This window comes from Aotus nancymaae, unplaced genomic scaffold (assembly GCF_030222135.1).
Source record: "Aotus nancymaae isolate 86718 unplaced genomic scaffold, 86718_ANA_hifiasm-v0.15.2.pri h1tg000030l, whole genome shotgun sequence".
Classification (NCBI taxonomy): Eukaryota; Metazoa; Chordata; class Mammalia; order Primates; family Aotidae; genus Aotus; species Aotus nancymaae.
Window position 1 is genome coordinate 8698049 of NW_026988443.1, and position 20505 is coordinate 8718553.

General features: G+C 37.7%; 1 protein-coding gene across 13 annotated transcripts in view; it reads left to right on the top strand.

Annotated features, from left to right (window-relative positions):
* Positions 1-20505, top strand: part of CHD9 (chromodomain helicase DNA binding protein 9) — a 267637-nt gene that overhangs the window by 213307 nt on the left and 33825 nt on the right. For all 13 annotated transcript variants that reach the window (XR_001106735.2, XR_001106734.2, XM_064383065.1 and 10 more), the window contains 7 exons: positions 194-353; positions 786-875; positions 11501-11604; positions 12121-12238; positions 14088-14145; positions 17849-17891; positions 19293-19512. Coding sequence is in view for 11 of the 13 variants with exons in the window: in XM_064383065.1 (XP_064239135.1) it covers positions 194-353; positions 786-875; positions 11501-11604; positions 12121-12238; positions 14088-14145; positions 17849-17891; positions 19293-19512 (793 nt within the window). In the remaining 2 variants the exon portion in view is untranslated. The remainder of the gene's footprint in view (positions 1-193; positions 354-785; positions 876-11500; positions 11605-12120; positions 12239-14087; positions 14146-17848; positions 17892-19292; positions 19513-20505) is intronic.

Sequence of the window (20505 nt, forward strand, 5' to 3'; positions counted from 1 at the left end):
GGGGAAATATGTTTTAATATGTATAAAACCATCATCTTGATTTGTGATTGGGTCAGTATTATCATTATTAATATTTTAAAGATCTCTAAACAGACCTCTGTCTCCAGAAATTTCTTGCATTAAAACAGTCTTTCAAATTGCAAATTTTTATACAAATTATTCCTGATTGTACATGTCCTCCTTATTTTAACAGGCCTATCAGCTCCTGTACCCAGGGGTCGAAAAGGGAAGAAAGTAAAAACTCAAACAAGCTCATTTGATATACAAAAAGCAGAATGGCTTCGAAAATATAATCCTGAGCAGCTACTTCAAGATGAAGGCTACAAAAAACATATAAAACACCACTGTAACAAGTAGGTAGTAGGGTATTTTAAATACAACTCTTTAAATGTTTACTGTTCTGAATTTATTAATAAACTTTAAACCTGCTGATTTTGGGTACAGAGACAGTATGGTCTAAGGCCAATCTTGATCTTAATTTTACGAGGTATCCTTCAGCAAATCATGATACCTTTTGTGTCATTGTTCTCACCAACAGATAAATAAAACTGGCCTCCAAATGAGCTCATTATATCTTACTTGGATATGAAATAATGATGATTGTGAAAATTTTGGAGAAGCTCTTTATATATATGGTAGTAATAAGATTCATTTAATCAGAAGTAATTATTATTTCATTATTTTAAAATCTGTACACAAATTCCTTCCTAATTTTAACCCCATGGCTGAATATTTTAAACAATTAATATCTTTATGCCTTTTGATTTATTTTCCCTTGTTTTTAGGGTTTTGCTTCGTGTGAGAATGCTGTATTATCTAAAGCAAGAAGTTATTGGAAATGAGTGTCAGAAAGTATTTAATGGAGTTGACGCAAGGTAAGTTAAACATCTTTTTGTTTGTTTGTTGTCTTGCCCAGGCAGCTTCAAGCTCCTGAGTTCAAGTGATCCTCCCACCTCAGCCTCCTGAGTAGCTGGCACTATAGGCACACCACCACACCAGGCTTAAATGATAGATTTGTTTTTATTTTTCAATAACATGATGAAGCAAACATTATATGACCAGAATATTGTATATTAAGTGGCTCTTTAGTCTGTGAAATTTACAAAATGGAAAAAAATCCATCAAACTTAAGGAATTAACCCTTGCCAATTTGTTACCTTTCTTTTATTGCTCTCATCTTGGCTATCACTAGATGTCACAACATAACAATAGTAGTAGTAATATTAAGAATGGTATCTAACCTAGATGCCATTAAAGCAGACACAGATTTTTTTTTTTTTTTTTTGAGACAGAGTTTCGCTCTGTCACCTAGTCTGGAGTGCAGTGGCACGATTTCAGCTCACTGCAACCTCCACCTGCCAGGCACAAGTGATTCTCAGGCCTCAGCCCCCTGAGTAGCTGGTAGCTGGGATTACAAGCATGTGCCACCATACCTGGCTAATTTTTGTATTTTTAGTAAAGACGAGGTTTCACCTTGTTGGCCAAGCTGGTCTCGAACTACAAACCTCATATGCGCACCTCAGCCTCCCAAAGTGCTGGGATTACAGGCATGAGCCACCACACCCAGCCCCAGACACAGATTTAATAACCAATTCATTCATTCCTACAGAACTGTGAAGCAGTGAAGCACCTTTTGACAGTCTTCATCCTTAAGGAGTTTATGGTCTCAGTGAGGAGGAAATAGATAAAACTATACTACAATGTAATAAGTGCTTTTGTGTATGTATAGGATATCAAGGAGGTGCCACTAGAATTTTCTATTTCTAGTTTCATCTTGCCTCTTAATACTACAAGTAACCTTTCCCAATTTTCTTCTCCATTCTCTATAAGCATCTGTTTTATATGGCTCACTCTGCATAAACCTACTACTCAGCCCCATTCTCAGCAAATGATACTCCAGCTTTGTGGAGAAATGTAAGCAAGCCATAAAAACAGAAATGCCCTCAGCTTACTGCCACCAAATCTAAGATTTAATTTTTCTGTACTCAGCCTTTTCTTATTGCCTCTTATTATAATTAAAGAAGTTTTATGGTGACTGACTTCTATATCCACATATGATCCATTCAACACCCTGGTCTCTCATTTCCTTGACCTTTATCTAGTTACCTCTTTTTTTCTCCCCACTACAGCCACATAATCACCCAGTCATACACTTGATACTGCTGTTATCACCAGTAACGACACTTATTTAATCGGAATTTTGACTATGACATCCTTCCTTCTAGCTCACTTAACTTGGGTACTTCTCATTATAATTCTCTAATCTCATCACGATGTCCCTACATCTTACCTCTTACACACTAGCCATCAGCACTTTCATGTCCCCTCTTTCCTCATTATTCAACATAGATTCTATAGTCTAGCACTCTACTTGCTAACTAAAATCCTTATCTGTCTCCTTGCTTGCCTTTCCTTCTGTTCTAGATATCTGTTACAACCACAACTCAGATTAAACCCAGATAGCCATTTACTTCTTGCTGCACCTAAGTAGCTGAATATTTGTGGAGAAAATCAAGCAAGCCATGCTGAATGACTAACTTCAAATTTGTGAGCATAGATCTCAAAAGAGATTAAACATCTACTGTTTAACTATTGTGGCTAGTCAATTCATTTTCCTACTCTTTAAGAGGACCATTTCGTACCTCTCTTCTCAAACCATCTTTCCACCCTACAACCACCACCCTCCAATAATGACCTTGCTACATATTTCATGGAAAAAGTAGACACAATCAGATAAGAGCTACCTTCAGTTTTATTTGCATATATGTCCTTTCTTCAAGATACAGTGGAAATGTCCCTCCTCCTAAGGCAAACCTTGTGCAGCATGGAACTCGTCTCTTCTTACCTTTTGAGGACTTTACTCTTACCTTTCTGGGACTTTACCTTTCTTTCTTGGATCTTTTCTTTTTCCTCTCTCTTTACTACATCATTCTTCTGGCATACATATATACCTTAATATCAGTCATTTAACAAAGAAAAGAATAAAACCTCTCTCATTATACATTATAAGTCTCTATTTCCCTGATCCTCTTTACAACAAACTCCTTTAAAACATTGCCTATATTCATTAGCAAGATTAACCAAAAAAAGAAGAGAGATAATCTGAATCAGCTCAATTAGAAACAAAACAGGAGATATTACCACTGACACCACGGAAATACAAAAGATCATTCATGGCTACTATGAAAACCTTTCACACATAAACTAGAAAACCTAGAGGAGCTAGATAAATTTCTGGAAAGATACAACCCTCCTAGCTTAAATCAGGAAGAATTAGATACCCTGAACAGATCAAAAACAAGCAGTGAGACTGAAATGGTAAAAAAAAAAATTACCAACAAAATAAAAAGTCCAGGACCAGATGGATTAACAGCTGAATTCTGCCAGACATTCAAAGAAGAATTGGTACCAATCCTTTTGACATTATTCCACAAGATAGAGAAAGAAAGAATCCTCCTTAAATCATTCTATGAAGCCAGTATTACCCTAATACCAAAACCAGGAGAGGACATAACCAAAAAAGGAAACTACAGATCTATATCCTTGGTGAACATAGATAGAAAAATCCTTAACAGAATACTAACTAACTGAATCCAGCAACATATCAAAAAGATAATCCACCATGATCAAATGGGTTACATACCGGGGATGGTTTAACATATGCATCAATAAATGTGGTACATCACATAAACAGAAAAACAAAAATCACATGATAATTTCAGTAGACACAAAGGATTTGACAAAATCCAGCATCCCTTTATGATTAAAACTCAGCAAAATCAGAATACAAGCCACATACCTCAATGTAATAAAAGCAATCTGTAACAGACACTCAGCCAGCATAATACTGAATGGGGAAAAGTTGAAAACATTCCCTCTGAGAACTGGAACTAGACAGGGATACCTACTCACCACTTCTGATCAACATAGTACTGGAAGTCCTAGCCAGAGCAATCAGACAAAAGAAAGAAAGCATCCAAGTTAGTAAAAAGGAAGTCAGACTGTTGCTGTTTGCTGATGATATGATTATGTACCTAGAAAACCCTAAAGACTCCTCCAAAAAGCTCCTAAAACTGATAAAAGAATTCAGCAAATTTTCAGGATACAAAACTAATATATGCAAATCAGTAGCTCTCCTTTACACCAACAGTGACCAAGCTGAGAATTAAATCAAGAATTCAACTCCTTTTACAAATAGCTGCCAAAAAAAAAAAAAAAAAAAAAATACCTAGGAATATACTTAGCCAAGGACATGAAAGCTCTCAACAGGGAAGACTACAAAATACTGCTGAAAGAAATCATAGATGACACAAATAAATGGAAACACATTCCATGCTCATGGATGGGTAGAATCAATATTGTGAAAATGGCCATACTGACAAAAGTAATCTGTAAGTTCAATGCAGTTCCCATCAAAAGACCACCATCTTTCTTCACAGAACTAGAAAAAGTCCTAAAATTAATATGGGATGAAAAGCAAGACTAAGCAAAAAGAACAAATCTGGAGGCATCACGTTACCTGATTTCAAACTATACTATGAGGCCATAGTCACCAAAACAGCATGGTAATCATATAAAAGTAGGCACATAGACCAATGGAACAGAATAGAGAACCAAGACGTAAAGCCCAATACTTACAGCCAACTGATCTTTGGCAAAGCAAACAAAAACATAAAGTGGGGAAAGGACATCCTATTCAACAAATGGTACTGGGATAATTGACAAGCCACATGTAAGAGAATGAAACTGGATCCTTGTCTCTCACCTTACACAAAAATCAACTCAAGATGGATCAAGGATTTGAATCTAAGACTTGAAACTATAAAAATTCTGGAAGATAGCATCAGAAAAATTCTTCTAGACATTGGTTTAGGCAAGGATTTCATGACCAAGAACTCAAAAGCAATTGCAATAAAAACAAGGATAAATAGCTGGGACTTAATTAAACTAAAGAGCTTTTGCATGGCAAAAGGAACAGTCAGCAGAGTGAACAGACAACCCACAGAGTGGGAAAAAATCTTCACAATCTATACAGCTGACAAAGGACTAATATCCAGAATCTACAATGAATTCAAACAAATTATCAGGGAAAAAAAAAAAAAAACATCAAAAAGTGGGCTAAGGACATGAATAGACAATTCTCAAAGTAAGATGTACAAATGGCCAAAAAACAAGAAAAAATGCTCAATACCACTATTGATCAGGGAAATGCAAATTAAAACCACAATGCGATATGCCTTACTCCTGCAGGAATGGCCATAATCAAAAAAATAATAGATGCTGGCTTGGATGTAGTGAGCAATGAACACTTCTACCCTGCTGATGGGAATATAAACTAGTACAGCCACTATGGAAAACAGTGTGGAGATTCCTTAAAGAAATGAATATAGAACTACCATTTGATCCAGCAATCCCACTACTGGGTATTTACCCAGAAAAAAAGAAGTCATTATATGAAAAACATACTTGCTCATACATGTTTTTAGCATCACAATTTGCAATTGCAAAAAATGTGGAACCAACCCAAATGCCTGTCAGTCAATGAATAGATAAACTGGTATATATATATACGATGGAATACTACTTCGCCATAAAAAGGAATGGATTAACAGCATTTGCAGCAACCTGGATGGGATTGGGGACTATTATTCTAAGTGAAGTAACTCAGGAATGGAAAACCAAGCATCATATATTGTCACTTATAAGTGAGAGCTAAGCTATGAGGATGCAAAGACATAAGAATAACAAAATGCACTTTGGGGACTTGCAGGGAAAAGGTAGCTAGAGAATGAGAGATAAAAGACTACAAGTTGGGTTCACTGTATACTGTTTGGGAGATGGGTGCACCAAAATCTCACAAATGACCACTAAAGAATGTACTCATCTAACCAAATACCACCTGTTCCCCAAAACCCTATGGAAATACAAAATTTTTATTAAAAAGGAAATTTGTCTAAGGTTATGCAGATAAAAATGGCAGACCAAAGATTAAAACAAAAAAAAAAAAGTTGTCTGTATTTACTATCTCTACTTCTTTATCTTGCATTTTCTCTTTATCCCATTCCAGTGGATTTTTCTGCTTCACTGTCTCACTGAAGTTGTTCTTAACACAGCCCCTAATGACCTACAGTGTGATCAGTTATCTAAATTTACTCTCCCTTGCCCTCCATAAGATGCTGTCTTATGTAGGCATCCATGCTAACTATACCCATCTAGTTGTCCTTTTTCTCACTACTCTTTACTTTTCGTTCCCTCTTGCTAGCTCTTATTTCTCTAACAGATCTCCAAATACTGGATTACCAAGAGTTCTGTCCTCAGCTCTCTTACCTTTTTCCTTAGGTTAACTCATGCAGCCTCATCATACCAAATATCTATAAACAGGTAAATTTACATATTTCTCGCAGACCTCTTTCTTGAGTTTTAAGCCATAAGTCTACTGCCTCCTAACATTTTCACTTAAACAACTAATTAACATCTTACTTCCCCTGGCTTTTCCAAATCTACTGTCTCCAGTCCTTTCCTTTTCCCTTCCTATGTACAAGCCTTCTCCATCCTAGAACATTTACAACTCATTGTTCTGTTGTTATTCTTGATTCCCTCTGCCTGTTAGCCTGACAAAATACATGCCAAATCTGAGCACCTTTCTCTGTCTCCTCTGTCAGATACTTAGTCCAAGCCACCATAGTCTCACAGTTAGACTTTTGCGGTGGCCTTGTAATTGAGTCTGTTTGCTTCCACTTTTGCCTCTCTAGGCCTGTCCTTCACACAGCAGCCAGAGTGATATTTCTAAAGCAAAAATCAGGTCTTGGCACTCCTTTAAACCCTCTGAATGTTTCTAATTTCTCTTAGAATAAAATTCAAATTCTATATGGCCTACAGGGCCCTCCATAACTCTGTATCCTCTTTCTTCACTGTGTCCCTCACCCACCATGCTCCCGCCACAGTGGTGGTTGTGGTTTGCCAACATGTCAAGCTCATTCTATGCTGTTCTTCCTGTTCCAAATATTTTTTCCCCAGGTCTTCCACAGAACTGCCCCTTCAAGTTATTTGGATCTCAACTCAAGTATTTCCTTCTCAGATAGGCTTTCCCTGCCAGCTTAAGTAGCTCACCAGTCATTCACTACTGTTTAACCTTCTTTTATCTATTTTAAATGTCTACTACTACTTTAAAATTATATTAATTTATTTGTATGTCTTCTTTCTCCTTTTATTACAATTTAAACTGCTTGAAGGTAAGTATGCCATCTGCCTTACTGATCACTATATTCCCATTTCCTGGAATCTGGGACATCTTAAACACTCAGTAAATTTTTGTTGACTAATTGGCTCCTTTCCCTTGGCCTGACTGGATCTGATCCACTTGTAATTTTCCCAGGGACTGCTCTCTGTGGATTGTACCTTCTTTTTCCTCTTTCATTAATTTCCCCCTCTTTTCCTTCTCATTTGAATTTTAACATGTTTGCATCTCCCTCACCTTAACATACACGTACACATGTGTATGCAGACACAAATACTTAATGCTTTTGGACCCAGAATATCCTCAAACCACCTTATTATTACTCTCCTTGATTTCACAGCCAAACTTACTTTAGGAAGTATCTGTAGGGCAGGCACAGTGGCCACTCTTGTAATCCCAACACTTAAGGCCATGGCGAGTGGATCATTTGAGTCCAGGAGTTTAAGACGAGGCTCAGCAACATGGCGAAATCCTGTCTCTACAAAAAGTAGAAAAACTAGCTGGGTGTGGTGGTATATACCTATAGTCCTAACTACTCTGGAGGTGGAGGTGGAGGTGGGAGGATCACAGAAGCCCAGAGGAGTCAAGGCTACAGTGAGCTGTGATCTCACCAACCTGGGTGACAGAATGAGACACTGTCTTGGGAAAAAAAGAAGCATCTGTGTTTGTTGTCTTCTTTTTCTTCCCTCTCATTATGCAAGCTACCACAATGCAGCTTCTACCTCCTCACTCCAGATGTTCACTGATACTCTTGCTGCCAAATTTGATGGATATACCGTAGTGCTTACCTTACTTTACCTTGTTGACGACTTTCTTCTCTTTAAAATGCTTCTGTGATACCATCTTCCTATGGTTTTTCTTTTAACTTTTCTGCTTGCTGCTTTTCAGGCTCCTTTTCTGTCTGTCTCTTAGAGGTCGAAGAATCTTCACATAGGCCTTCTCTTCTTGTCACTTATTCTTCTTGGGTGTTCTCATCTTTATGGCTTCGGTTTTTGTCTCTGCTTATGTCTTCCAAATCCCTATCTATAGCCCACATCTCTCTTCTGAACTTCAGATCCACATTTCTCTAATGTGCCATGATTAATTACTCTTATCTCTAGGCCTCTGCATTCTGTTAGAACATTCTCTTTCCTCCTTTTTTCCATCCTCTCCCTCCTCCTGCCCAGCCAACATTGACTCAGCCCTTCATGACCTCTCAGATCTGGGTTAGGCACATAACCAGAGTACCCTGCCACGCACTCATCAGACAATATTGCATATCCCTCTCTACAAGGGCATGTGCATGACTGTTTGAATTTATTATTGCCATTATTGGCATATAGTGAATGCTGTTTAAATATATTTTGAATGAATGATCCACCCTGGGGAAGTTAAAGAAGGCTTTATGCAGGAGATGGCACAAGTTAGTCTTTAAAAACAGAAATCAACAACACCTAGTGTGCATGCGGCACTTACATTTGAACCATGAGTTATATACTGACTGTCTTTTCCTCTTTACAAGCAGAAAAACCTTCCACCTCAAATGGTAATCACAGTGTTTTGAGCTTAGAGTGCCACCTGATGGTTGGCAAAGGGCTGTCTGACCCACTTTTTTTCTCCTCTGAGATTCTATCTCCAGTGTTCTTTTCTCTCTCCTTTGTAATTCAGGGCTAATGCTTTGTTTAATCCTACTTAGTAACTCATTCAAAAATAAATATCTTTTAACTGTATTTCTCATTTCTTTTTTAACTTTTTCCGTATCACAAGAAAATCATTCTTTCTCTCTATTTATCTGAACTGAGCTAAAAAATGTCAGTTGTGACCCTTTTGTTTTAAAGAAAAATTAGATATTATAAGGTGTTCATTTAGAATGCTGACAAAATTCCTTTAAGAATCTAGAGAAAGATCTCTCTTCATCAACTTCCTTATATTCCTTGAGTTTAAAATTCTAGTAAAACATTTGTGAAAAATAAAAAATAATTTGCCTCCATTTTAATTTTTTTATTTACTTATAAAATTTATAAGTATTTCCTTTTCACTGCCAGTGTCTTCTGTCTCACCTATATTTTGATTACATATTGGGTTTTTGTCCTAGTCTAGGAACATTTTGATCATTTATTCGTTTATTTTTATACGAAAATTTATTTTGAGTTTCCAAAGACAGCCAACTTACAAACTACCTTTTCACATAGAACCTAATTGTCAATAGGAAATTCCTCATTTCGGCCGGGTGTGGTGGCTCACGCCTGTAATCCAAGCACTTTGGAGGCCAAGGCAGGCGAATCACCTGAGGTCGGGAGTTCAAGACCAGCCTGACCAACATGGTGAACAACCCTGTCTTAAAAAAAAAAAAAAAAAAAAAAATTCCTCATTTCTCATAGGTATTTGTTAGCTAATTTGTGAAATTATGATGCCAAGACAGATGAAATTCTACTTTGTATAATTTATATTGTTTTATTATATATCTGGTTATTTGAAAATTGATAATTTATGAATACCAAATAGAGACATTCTTAACTACTCAACTTTTTGTAGTAATTTATCCTGTTTAATCTCTATCCATTGTCAAATATGAGAAAATGTGTGTGTGTATATATAAAAATATATTTGTGTGTGTGTATATTTAAATTAATGATACTTGCTAATCATTGTCAGACATTAACTGAATTCTATGCTAAAGAAAGCAGTGACTTAAAGCTCTGTGGTAAAGAAGTGAACGTTTCAGTCCTATGCATGACATGTTTTTCGACGTGTTATATATGTAACTTGCAGACGCTTTCTGGGAAAATAATAATTTCAAGTGATGAGCCAATAATAAGAAAATTATAGTTGCAAAATTGCCAGTGCTATAGTTATTTGTTACTCATAAAAACAGCCAATCTGGCCAGGCGCAGTGGCTCACACCTGTAATCCCAGCACTTTGGGAGGCCGAGACGGGTGGATCACCTGAGGTCAGGAATTCAAGACCAGCTTGGTCAGTGTGGTGAAACCCTGTCTCTACTAAATATACAAAAATTAGCCAGGCATGGTGGCGGGCACCTGTCATCTCAGCTACTCGGGAGGCTGAGGCAGGAGAATCGCTTGAACCTTAGGAGGGGGAGGTTGCAGTGAGCCGAGACCACACCATTGCCCTCCAGCCTGGGTGACAGAGTGAAACTCCATTTAAAAAAAAAAAAACTAATCTACCAAATCATTATGGGTTTATTATTTTACTTTTTTTTTTTTTGAGACAGAGTCTCACTCTGTCGCCCAGACTGGAGTGCAGTGGTGCAATCTTGGCTCACTGCAACCTCCGCCTCCTGGGTTCAAGCAATTATCCTGTCTTCACCTCCTGAGTAGCTGGAATTACAGGCATGTACCATCATGCCTGGCTAATTTTTTGGTAGTCTATTATACTGTGATTTTATGGCATTGTATTATTTATTTACAACATCAAAACAGCATTTGAGTGTTTTTTGTTTTTTGAGACAAGGTCTCATTCTCATGGCCCAGGCTGGAGTGCAGCAACACAGTCTCGGTTCACTGTCAACCCAAATTCCCAGGCTCAGGAGATTTTCCCACCTCAGCCTCCCAAGTAGCTGGGACTGCAAGCATGAGCCACCACGCCTAGCTAATTTTTTGTACTTTTAGTGGAAATGGGATTTTGCCATATTGCCCAGGCTGGTCTTGAACTCCTGGGTTTAAGTCATCTACCTGCCTCTGCCTCCTAAAGTGTTGGGATCACAGACAAGAGCTGCTGTGCTTGGCCTATACTTGAGTGTTTCAATCAAATTATGAATCAAAACTTTGCTGTATCAGGACATTTTCAGTGTGGTTTTCTTAGCAGTAGTGGTCTAGAGGAGGCATGACTTGTTCTGTAGCCTAAAACAATTCATTTTACCCTTTTTGGGGCCTTCGTTTTCTCATGTGCAAAATGAAATAATTAAACCAGATGATTATTACGAAGTCGTTGGCTGACATAGTCTCTACTTCCAGTAGAACCCTTTGTCTCTAAATAAAAATCAGTGAAAGAATATGATTCTTTAAGAGAATTGTATTGTAAGCATTGTTGAAATATTTCTTCTCTTGAGCTTAACAATATTCATTTATTTTGTGGTATCTTTGTTGTTATTGCACAATTTTGTAATTTTAATTGGTGGCAATTATGAAGGATTAAAAAAATAATACAATGAAGTCCTAAGCTCTCTCTTGAAAGCCACAATGCTGTAAAAGCTAGGTAAATTTTTGCCTCCTTTTTGACTCATTTATAATAATTCATAATGCCATATTATGATTTTTTTAAAGTGACATTGATGTTTGGGTACCAGAACCAGACCACTCAGAAGTTCCTGCTGAGTGGTGGGATTTTGATGCTGATAAGTCACTCCTTATTGGAGTTTTTAAACACGGTAAGTAAGAAGTAACGTAGGTGGAATCCCTTTCTATGTATAAGACAATTCTGTCAGTTCTCAGTTCATTGATTTCCACTTACAGCTTTATTCCAGTAACACCTATATTATATATACAAAATTAAAAGCATACACTACCAAACTATGTCTGTCAGTCACCACATTTCCTCATGGGAGGGTGGCATGTTTAACTTACCCTTCCTGGATGTAAATGTAAGACAACTTCCTCTCTTAGGAAGCGTTCTTATGTGAGATATGTTTGTGTGTGTGTATAATCAGTTTATCCTATTTTTCATATTAACTGATAAATGTAATTGAAATTTTAATTTAGTAGATATGTATTACCAGAACATTTAATGTTTGTGATAATTTCTAGGAAATATACATAACCTGTATCATTTTAATATATTGTTCCTTTAGTCCAGAAATATCCACTGTAAATATGAGGAATGCTTATATTTATATACCTTTCTTCTTTTTTATCTTTTTTACTTTTGTAATTGGTAATGTTTTCAGGATATGAAAAATATAACACTATTCGAGCAGACCCAGCATTATGCTTCTTGGAAAGAGTGGGAAAACCTGATGACAAAGCAGTTGCTGCCGAACAGAGAGCAAATGATTATATGGATGGGTATGTGTGTTTCAGAGTCATGAATTTTCTATATATCACTCTTCTATTCAACATTAGCATACTTTATGTCAGTGATACTTATCTTTAAATGATGCAGCCATAAGGGAATTGGAGTTTACAATCTGAAAGAGCTAAAGATACACTAATAACTTAGCACTTATGCAACAGAATGTGATCGAGGAAGAGGTTGGACCTACCCCACACCCATTCTTTTGATGGGTTCTTCTTTTTTTTTTATTTTTAACAGGTATATCATGGCCACTGAGTTCATAAACTTCTAGGGGCATAGAGAGGAGAAAAAGGCAAGACTATTATAGTTGATGAGAGACATGATGATGTTTATTACAGTCATTCCTCAATATCCATGGGGGATTTTGGTATCCAGGACACCCTGCAGATACTAAAATCCAAGGATGCTCTAGTCCTGTATATAAAACTGCATAGGATTTGCATTTAACCTATGCACCTTCTCTTGTGTGTTTTAAACTATCTTTAGATTACTTATAATCCCTAATACAATACATACGTTATATGCTGTGTAAATAGTTGTTATATTGCATTGTTGAGGGAATAATGACAAAGTCTGTACATGTTCAGTACAGATGCCATATTTTTTTTTTGAGACAGAGTCTCACTGTGTCGCCAGGCGCCAAGCTGGAGTGCAGTGGCATAATCTCGGCTCACTGCAACCTCTGCTTCGCAGGTTCAAGCAATTCTCCTGCCTCAGCCTCCCGAGTAGCTGGGACTACAGGTGCGCGCCACCAGGCCCAGCTAATTTTTAGTAGAGACAGGGTTTCACCATGGTCTCGATCTCTTGACCTTGTGATCCGCCTGCCCCGGCCTCCCAAAGCAGATCCTTTTTTTTTTCTTTAGTCAGGGTCTTGCTCTTTGTCATCCAGGCTAGAATGCAGTGGCACAATCACGTCCTCCTGAAGCCTTGACCTCCTGAGCTCTAATGATCTTCCCACTTAGTCTCCTGAGTATCTGAGAGCACAGGCACATGCCCTTATGCTCAGCTAACTTTATTCTATTTTATTTTTTGTAGAGATGAGGTCTCCCTATGTTGCCCATGCTGGTCTTGAACTCCTGGGCTCAAATGATCTCCCACCTTAGCCTTGGCCTCCCAAAGTGCTGAGATTATAGATGTGAGCATCATGACCAGCTTTATTCACATATTTTCAACCTGCAATTGGTTGAATTCGTAGATATGAAACCCACACATATGAAAGGCCAACTGTACCTGTTTTAAGCCCTTATGTAATCTATCTTTTCTTACCCAAAGAGAAAAGTAAGACACATGTTGAGGTTAATAATAACACATTTAAAAGCGAAGTTGCAGCCAGACGCCCTCACTCACGCCTGTAATCCCAGTGTTTGGGAGGCCGAGGCAGGTAGATCACTTGAGGTCAGGAGTTTGAGACCAGCCTGGCCAATATTGTGAAACCCCGTCTCTACTAAAGACATAAAATTGGCCAGTTGTGGTGGCACACACCTGTTGTCCCAGCTACTCGGGAGGCTGAGGCATGAGAATCACTTGAACCCCGGAGGCAAAGGTTGCAGTGAACTGAGATTGTGCCACTGCACTCCAGCCTGGGTGACAAGAGTGAAACTCCATCTCAAAAAATAAAATAAAAATAAAAGTGAACTTGCGAGTAAGGGTACATTAGAACTAGCTTTCTCCCTGTTTGCTATATAACAGCCTTCCTGCTATGTCTTGGACTCTTCTGGCTAGAGAATAGACTTCGCTCTGACCTTTAAAACAAACTAAAACCCTCCAACAAGGCTTTGTCCTAGCAAGTGAAATCTTAATCCATTACAATAACTATAGCATTTGTTTGTAATTTAACAGGGATGTGGAAGATCCAGAATACAAACCTGCACCAGCCATCTTTAAAGATGATATAGAGGTATGCATTGGATCATATTTTTAAATTCTCAATTTTAGATATTCTTTGGTTTCTTTTGTTTGCTTTTTTATTTTGCATCATTTTTTGTTTTCATTATACATAATTCTTCTGTTCCTCAGATTAGCTAAGTAAGTGATCAACTTGGGTTAACAAACATCCCAAATAATCACTCAGAATTCACTTGATCTCCCCTTCTAAACAAGATTGGGGGCTGGCTCGGATATGTGGATGGAATGGGGCTTTCCCACCTGCTCTACTTCTTAGAGCTAAGAAACTATGTCTGGGGCAAAATCCCAAAGCAGAGTGAGAACTAGATACTAAAGATATACTGCAAGAAGTAGATACCTACACGAAGAGGTTTGAGAGAGAGGGTAGACCATCAAGGAATTCTAAGTTGCCAAAGCATAGCTCCCAGTGCTCTGTTTGTAGAATGTCAAAAGGAAGAAGAATTGGATGAAAGTACAGAAAATAATCTGTAGAGTGTGAAAAAGGATGTTAAAAGAGATGAGGAATGTCTAATAGTTATGAGACTGTGGTAAAGGCTAAATGATACTAAACTGTCAGGTAGGATTTGGTGGACTTTGTAGCTTAAGGGGCTTGATGCCTTGTTAAGGGCATGAGACAAGGCTCGCTCCAGTGTGTGGGCAATGAGAACCAAAATCCTGTATAAGGTCAGGAGTCTTAAAGGCCAGTACTTACTGACAAACAGCACAGAGAAATAACAAGGAAATTTATCTCATCATGGGCTTTGGGTAAGAAAATTATTGTTTCCTTTGAGAATTTGTAACCATAGACCTGCCTTCTCTTGAGTTCATGGTTTGTCTTTTACTTTATCTGTGTGGTCCAAGAGCCCTCAGTGTAATATTAAAAAGGATCAGTCCTTGACTGGTAATATATCTAGGGTGCCTGGTAAAAACAAAAAGCACCTGAAAGAAACAGTTCAACCCAGACGATGCATGAGTCCTGAAGATGAAACCCTCCATAAAATGAAGTAAAAATTCAAAATTTAGAAATATATGAGAAACCATTTACCATGAGTGAACATTAGCATGCAATAAAGAACAAGATTAGACCCCTGAGAACTTCTGATATATGTATCAAAATTTAAAAATTCCTATTGAAATTTTTAAAGTAAATTTTTAAATGATTAAAGACATTAAAGAAAGAACCAGGAACAAAAGACAAGATATGATTTTAAAATACTAGGAAGATGTGCTAAAACATGATATTTAACTTTAAAAGTGAGAAAAGGCTGAGTGCAGTGGGGCTCACGCCTGTAATTCCAGCACTTTGGGAGGGTGAGGTGGGAGGATTGCTTGAGCCCAGGAGTTCAAGATCAACCTGAACAATATAATGAGACCCCATCTCTAAAAAAAAGAGAGAGAAAGAAAAACATGGAAAATACATTTATTGATATGTAAAACTCAAAAAACAGGTTAAACATTCTCCTGGAAAAGCAGATTAGATACAGTTCATGAAGGAAGAAATGATTTGGAAAACAGATGTGAGGAAATTATTCAGTATAGCATAATGGATTAGTCTGGACCAATCAGGAAAGATAATCCAAATAGTAATTTGAACAGGGAAAGTAAATGTAAAGAATTACTAATTTTAATTTAGTAATAAATTAGTAAAAAGTAAAGAGAACACTAAAGAATGTAGGAACAGCATATAAAAGCAGCATCTACCACTCCAAGGGCTCAGATAAAGTGCCGAAGGAAGAGTCCCATCCCTACCAGGCCAAGATCCAGACTTTGGTAGGAGGATATAACCATGTCTCACTGGATGGCAGAAAAGTTGCCGAAAATCTACCCTTTGAAACTGGCTGTAAATCTGCCCTGTGAGGTTGCCAAGGAAGATTTTCCTGTGGAAGTATCTCACTGGAAACATTCCACTCATAAAACTGCCCAAGAGGGGAGGTTGCTGGGAAAAGCTGCTGACCAAAGGTGCTAAAGAAACTGCTCAAATTGACTGGGTGCGGTGGCTCACTCCTGTAATCCCAGCACTTTGGGAAGCCAAAGTGGGTGGATCATTTGAGGTCAGGAGTTTGAGACCAGCCTGGCCAACATGGTGAAACCCTGTCTCTACTAAAAATACAAAAATTAGCCAGATGTGGTGGCAGGCACCAGTAATCCTAGCTACTCGGGAGGCTGAGGCAGGAGAATCACTTGAACTCAAGAGGCAGAGATTGCAGTGAGCCAAGATTGCCCCACTGCACTCCTCAACGACAGAGCAAGACCCATCTCAAAGAAAATAGAAACTGCTCAAACTGTGGGAGCTGGGCACTAGGGAAATGGCCTTGCTCTGGGAACTAAGCAATGGAGGTGCTCACCAGAACTAAGAAGTAAAACCCTTTTCCTCCTACAACGTCTCTCCAGTTTGCTCTACTAACAAAGCTTTATATCATGCTGACTGATGGGAAAAGCTGTTTAAGAGCTATTTAACTATTTTCTTAGAGCAGGCAAAAACTATGAGAGGAGCTGGATGCAGTGGCTCACACCTGTAATCTAGCACTTTGGGAGGCCAAGTAACAAAGATTGCTTGAGCTCAGGAGTTCAAGGCCAGCCTGGGCAACATACTGAGACTGCATCTCTACAAAAAATTTTTTAAAAATTAACCTGATGACATGTGCCTGTAGTCCCAGCTACTCAGGAGGCTGAGGCAGGAAGATCACTTGAGCCCAAAAGGTTGAGGCTGCAGTGAGCTGTGTTCACACCACTGCACTCCCGCCTGGACAACAGAGTGGGACCCTGTCTCAAATTTAAAAAAAAAAAGAAAAATATGAAAGGCAATAAATTTGGAGCAAAGAGACTGAAATCAATAACCAACACAGTGGAATATGTATTTTAAAAATTTAGAAACCAGGAGGATAGCATGATAACATCTGGCATGTATCCAATAGATATTCCAGAAGGAGAGATTAGAGAGAATAAGAAAGAAGCACTATGAAGAGATAGGAGCTGATAATTTTTCAGATATTATGAAAACATGAATCCTCAGTTTCAAGAAATAAAATAAATCTTGGCAGGATAAATAAAACCAAGTCAACTCCAAGAAACATCATGGTGAAATTGACAATACACCAAACAAAGAAGATATTAGAAGCAACCAGAGAAAAAGAGTTACCTACAAAGGAATTACGATTCTAACTTCAGGCTTTTTTAAAACAACAATTGAAACTAGTCGTTCTTGATGTAAAATTGCTAAAGCTATGAATATAAGGTATTGGAATACCTAATTAAAGATGTTCTGTTGACAAAAACTGGATCTACAGCATAAGCAAACTGCTTCAGGCTGAAAAGGAAAAGATTTGTAGGTTGCCTGATAACCAGATATGAAAATGAATAAGTTATCTAAGAGTTGGTATAAGAAAGGGGAAAAAACACAGTTGGTATAGCAATAAAACCTAGGGCATACTCATAGTTAGAGGAAGGTTGGAGGAAAAAAAACTAGCTTAACAGTAATCATAAAAAAGAAAATACTTTTAGTAAATAATGACTGGTCTAATTATCAAAAGCAGTAGAGAAGTGTGAAAGGTTAAGAATTGAGAATAAGCAGTTAAAAGTTTTATTCTTGCTAAATTAATTATTTAAAATTTCATTGGAAGAAAAGCTCTCTATATAAAGAAGTTTGATTCTCTTTTCTTTTTTATATATCTCTTGACCCAATTACCCTGTGACAAGTTTCTATTTTCTTTTAAAAGGATGATGTTTCCTCACCAGGAGATCTTGTTATAGCAGATGGAGGTAAATTGCACTTACTTCTGTACTTAGTATTATTATAAATTCACATGTAAATCCTATTATGAGATCAATAAAGGATTATACTTTTATAATGTTTCAAATATATAAAAATTAACTGCAGTTGTAATCATTATAGGACATACTAGTTGACTGGAAATTTAACAATACTTTTAGTTGTTACAAATCTTTAGGCAGTGACTCACTGAGCTTTTATAGAATATATGTTTTAATGATGTTTATGACTTGATTATTAAACTTGCGAGATATCATCATTAAAGTGTTGATCCCATAATATTTTCAACTTCTTTGTCATTCTGTGTGTACATTAGGAGCCATTCTTTATCACCTAGTTTCTACAAAGCTCTTCTGTGCCAGGTCTTGCTTCTACTTCCTTCTGATATCAAGATAGAAACACACTGTCACAGGGGTACACTCACACCCACCGGCATCCCAGAGGAACAATGCCTCACCCTGCCATAGTTCAACTAGGAATGAAAAAGTAGTTTTTGCTTAGTATGAATGATTACAGATTGATTATGGTATAGATAATTATAGTATTACACCTTGGAAATAGAGCATTAGATACTACACTTAGTAGATGTATAAAACCTACAAGTCACATCATTGTCATCTTAAATTTTAAAAGTGTTTTTTCCCAATGACTTTTAAAACATTTTAATTCTAATTTAACTGAGATAAACTTACTATAGGAGGCCTCAGTTGGAAGAAGTTACAATATGCAAGGGCCGGGCGCGGTGGCTCAAGCCTGTAATCCCAGCACTTTGGGAGGCCGAGGCGGGCGGATCACGAGGTCAAGAGATCGAGACCATCCTGGTCAACATTGTGAAACCCCGTCTCTACTAATACAAAAAAATTAGCTGGGCATGGTGGCGCGTGCCTGTAATCCCAGCTACTCAGGAAGCTGAGGCAGGAGAATTGCCTGAACCCGGGAGGTGGAGGTTGCGGTGAGCCGAGATCGCGCCATTGCACTCCAGCCTGGGTAACGAGAGCGAAACTCCGTCTCAAAAAAAAAAAAAAAAAAAAAAAAAGAAGTTACAATATGCAACGTCTCATGGATTCAGTTTGACTTTTAATTTATTTAAGTTTAAGCCTTAAGTGTTTGCCAGCCAGTATGATATATACCTAGACAGGCAAGAGTTGTATTTGCTGTGCAAGTCTTTATTCCACTGTATTCTACCTCCTTTGAAGTGCTCTTAAAGTGTGTTGTAATGTTTTCTATAGCTGTTGTTAAAAGAAAGCTTTTATGATGAGAAATTTGGTTGCTTTCTTCCCCCACATAATCACATTGAATTTAAAAATTTTAAAGTAAAGTTGCTACTTTTGTGAGCTTCATACAGTATTTGTTTAGTTATTATTACTATTGACATTTTTATTTAACTATAGATGGTCAACTGATGGAGGGTGATAAAGTATATTGGCCTACTCAATCAGCTTTAACCACACGTTTGAGGCGTCTCATCACTGCATACCAGCGTACTAATAAAAACAGACAAATTCAACAGATACAACCAACTTTCTTGGTGCCTACCAGTGTAATGCAGCCTATTTATGAGGAAGCCACTCTTAATCCTAAAATGGCAGCCAAGATAGAAAGACAGCAAAGGTAAGACAATAACACGAAATTTTTAATATGTTATATCTGAATATAGCTGTTCATTCTAAAGCCTGTCTGCCGTGCATACGATTATCATGCTTTGTGGAAAACATACATAGAATGTTAAAGCAAACCACTTTGTGCACATACACACATATACTCACACATTTATATATGTGTAAGTATGGTAAAACTTATAAAAGTTATTGTGTCTTATAGTTACTAACCATACTTTAATCATTTTTTGTCATGTTTAGGAACACTGAGGTATTTAAAAAATAATAGTAATAACTGGGCACAGTGGCTAATGCCTATAATCCCAGCACTTTGGGAGGCCAAGGTGGGAAGATTACTTGAGCTCAGGAGTTCAAGACCAGCCCCGGCAACAAAGCGAGACTCCTATCTCTACAAAAATGTAAAAGTTAGCCAGGTGTGATGGTGTATGCCTGTGGTCCTAGCCACTTAAGATACTAAAGTGGGAGCATCTTTTGAACCTAGAAGGTGCATGCTGCAGTGAAACATGATTGTGCCACTGCATTGCAGCCTAAGTGACAGAGCAAGACTGTCTCAAAAAACAGAAACACAAAAGTGAAGTTGTAGACCAAACTCATGAATTGAATCCTTGGCTGGGCACCATGGCTCACACCCGTAATCCCGGCACTTTGAAAGGCCGAAGCGGGTGAATTACTTGAGGCCAGGAGATCAAGACCAGCCTGGCTAACATGGCAAAACCCGTCTCTACAAAAAATATATAATTTAGTCAGTGTAGTGGTGCACAACTTTAATCCCAGCTACTTGGGAGGCTGAGGCATGAGAATCACTTGAACCCAGAGTTTGCAGTGAGCCGATACCATACCACTGAACTCCAGCCTGAGTGACAGTGAGACCGTCTCAAAAAAAAAAATAAAGAAAGAAAAAGAAAAGAATTATCAATAGAACAAAAGTTTATATTCATTAAATTCCATTCTATTGTATTTTACATTTTACCTGCAGACTTTTATG